Source organism: Urtica dioica, chromosome 4, assembly GCF_054948205.1.
Source record: "Urtica dioica subsp. dioica isolate 48M chromosome 4, U.dioica_male_clone48M_v1_H2, whole genome shotgun sequence".
Taxonomy (NCBI): Eukaryota; Viridiplantae; Streptophyta; class Magnoliopsida; order Rosales; family Urticaceae; genus Urtica; species Urtica dioica.
In genome coordinates this window covers 13161431-13164040 of record NC_142759.1, presented here as the reverse complement: position 1 = coordinate 13164040, position 2610 = coordinate 13161431, and the positions used below count along the sequence as shown (strand labels likewise).

The 2610-nt window shown below is 41.9% G+C and overlaps 1 protein-coding gene across 1 annotated transcript; it reads left to right on the top strand.

Moving 5' to 3' along the window:
* The first annotated feature begins 882 nt into the window (after window positions 1–882).
* On the top strand, window positions 883–2287 carry LOC149400574 (uncharacterized). The gene is made up of 3 exons (XM_089610455.1): window positions 883–1035; window positions 1151–1382; window positions 1572–2287. The coding sequence occupies exons 1-3, from the start codon at window positions 883–885 to the stop codon at window positions 2285–2287; spliced, it is 1101 nt and encodes a 366-aa protein (XP_089466581.1).
* The last annotated feature ends 323 nt before the right edge of the window (window positions 2288–2610 follow it).

Here is a 2610-nt window from a genome sequence, read left to right as displayed (position 1 = left end):
GTAATCGTGCCGATGGTCAGGCTGGAGGTGCCATTGCTGGGTCGTCAGTTCCACCTGTAAACCATTCCCTTGCCGCCACGAGAAAGACCATGATCAAGAAAGTTGCATTATCGATCATCGACATTACATGCGATGTCAGTTCCAGTAGCGCATCGGAAGATAGAGATGATGCTAAAGTCGCTGCCATGGAAGAAGCCCACACAAGCGCCTCTCCTCTTGAAAGCCCATACAAGATGGTTCAAGGTAATCCTGACTCCACTATTCCTTTTGAACTTGTTGAAGAGAACCCTAGGGACAATGATGTTTTGGAATCTCTTCTTGATGAACAAGAACCCCCACATGATGATGTGATTGGGGGAATTCTGGGTCTGGGACAAGATCTTGTGAAGGATGTCCCGACATAAAACAAACCAAATTTGATACCGGAATATTCGGTTTGATAACCTGCTACTAATTCTTCTTCTGCTTCTGGTAAATCAAAAGGTAATCTTTCACATTATGCTAGGGAAGAAATTAAAAAAATAATAAAACCAATAGGTTGACGCCACAAATTTTATCCCCAAAAACCATATTTTGATTGGGCCTAAACTATATCAACTGTACTTAAACTATTAGATAATTATAGTCGATGATACGGAAAGTGTTCTTGCCTCTATCATTAGCTTGGGTAGTCCCTGTTTCTGGTGTTTCAGTCACCTTTCAATGGCTACCTTAATTATGTGCGAATCCTCTTTAATGGCCCAGTATCACGATATCCCACTACCGGAAGTAACTCTTGATTATAGATACAACTCTCTAGATAACGGAGTGAGATAAATGCGAAGATACTATCTGCTCAGGTGGACAATGATAAGACTGATGAGAGGCAAGATGTTGTAAAGAATGTTCTTACCTCTCAAGGAGAAAGTTCAGCATGATGATGACGTGTGTATTGCTACTCTTCTGTCTGAGAAGAATAAGAAGAAGAGAAAGATAATGGAGGAAAGTGAGACTGTTGCTCCTATCAAGGAAAAGAAAAAGAAGAGAAAGGTTAAGGTCGGACTAAATAAGAAGAAAAGGAAAAGCCTGCTGTGACATATATGCTCGTTGCTGACGAGTCCATTGAAGCTGAAAAAGAGGAACCTGTATATATCTTGGCATTGGAAACAAGAGATTTGTGGGAGGTCAAAAGCTTCCCAAGAATGTCTTTGCTGCTCCCATGGACAATGTTTCCTTTCACAATGAAGATGGGGTTCTTAAGTGGAAGTTTGTGTATCATCGTGCTATCTTTCCTGAAAAAGAGATGTCTAGCGAAGCTCAAAAGATAGGAGTCGTCATGGAACTCCTACACGATGCTGAGATGCTAAAGACAGTCACCGACATTGGTCTACTACCTCACTCTGGTGAAGGAATTTATTGTCAACCTCTCTTCTTATTTTGATACTCCTGATGATGCTGAATTCAGGAAAAATGTATGTCAGAGGGCATTGTTTTGAGATATCTCCAGATGTTATCAATAATTTCCTTGGTCGAGGGAAAATAATCACTGCTTATCGTGTTTCTTCTCTGGACATCATTGCAAAAGAAATCAGTGGTGATGAGACCAAAGTTTGGCCTTCCAAGGGCACATTACCCTCTTCTGATCTCACTGCCAAGTACTCAATTCTCTATCGCATTTGCATTGCTAACTGGGCTTCATCCTCCATCTACTCATGGGTCTAGCATCAAGGCAGAGTTGGCTAGCCTGATCTACCAGATAGGTACACGCTCTTCCTTTGATTTTGGAGAATTTGTCTTTGATCATCTGGCAAAACATGCCAAATCTTATGCCGTGAAGCTCCCAATTCGATTCCATTCCCTCATGATTGGCATTCTTCTTAAGCAAAAAAAGAATATTCTGCGTAGCACAGATGTAGCAGGGAAAAGCCCTGGTGTTCTTACCATCAGTCACAAGCTTTTCGAGGGGAAACATGCTCGTGATCTTGTCAAACCTTCTGTCGCCTCTGGTAGCACGATGAAGATAGGTCATGTTTCTGATGAAGTTCAAAGGAACATTTTGAAAGAGCTCAATGAGGAGATTGACATCCTCAAGAAGACCATCGAAACCCTATCTCGCAGGAAGTCCATATGTGAAGGTCTGGTTCGCGACATAACTGCTTCTCCTGGTAATGATGATGCGGCTACTACTCAGCCTGATCAAGACAATGATACTGGTGGAGATGAAGACAGTGAGGGGTCTGGCAACAGTGGTTCAGATGGCCTTGGTGATGAGAGTGATGGTAACTCCGCCCATACTGATGCTCACTAGTCTTCTTTGTCTATGGTCTTCTTGCTTGTTGATGTTGTGTGTACCGGTTGAAACACCTCTACTTATTTTTGTGTTTAACCTCTGTGACCTCTCTGGTTTGTTGGGTGTTGATATATCTTTTTCTTTCTTCAGTTCTCTTGTATATGCTAAGACTGTTTGCTGTTTTTTCCTCCATGTGTCTTGGTCGATCCTTGCCTTTGGTATGTTTTTGAGGCAATCAGGGGGAGATGCGTCACGAGGGTCATTTATTTTGACACGAGATCATTTATTTTGACGTTTTTTTGTCATGACGCTTGATTGAGAACTGCTTGCCTAAAAAATAG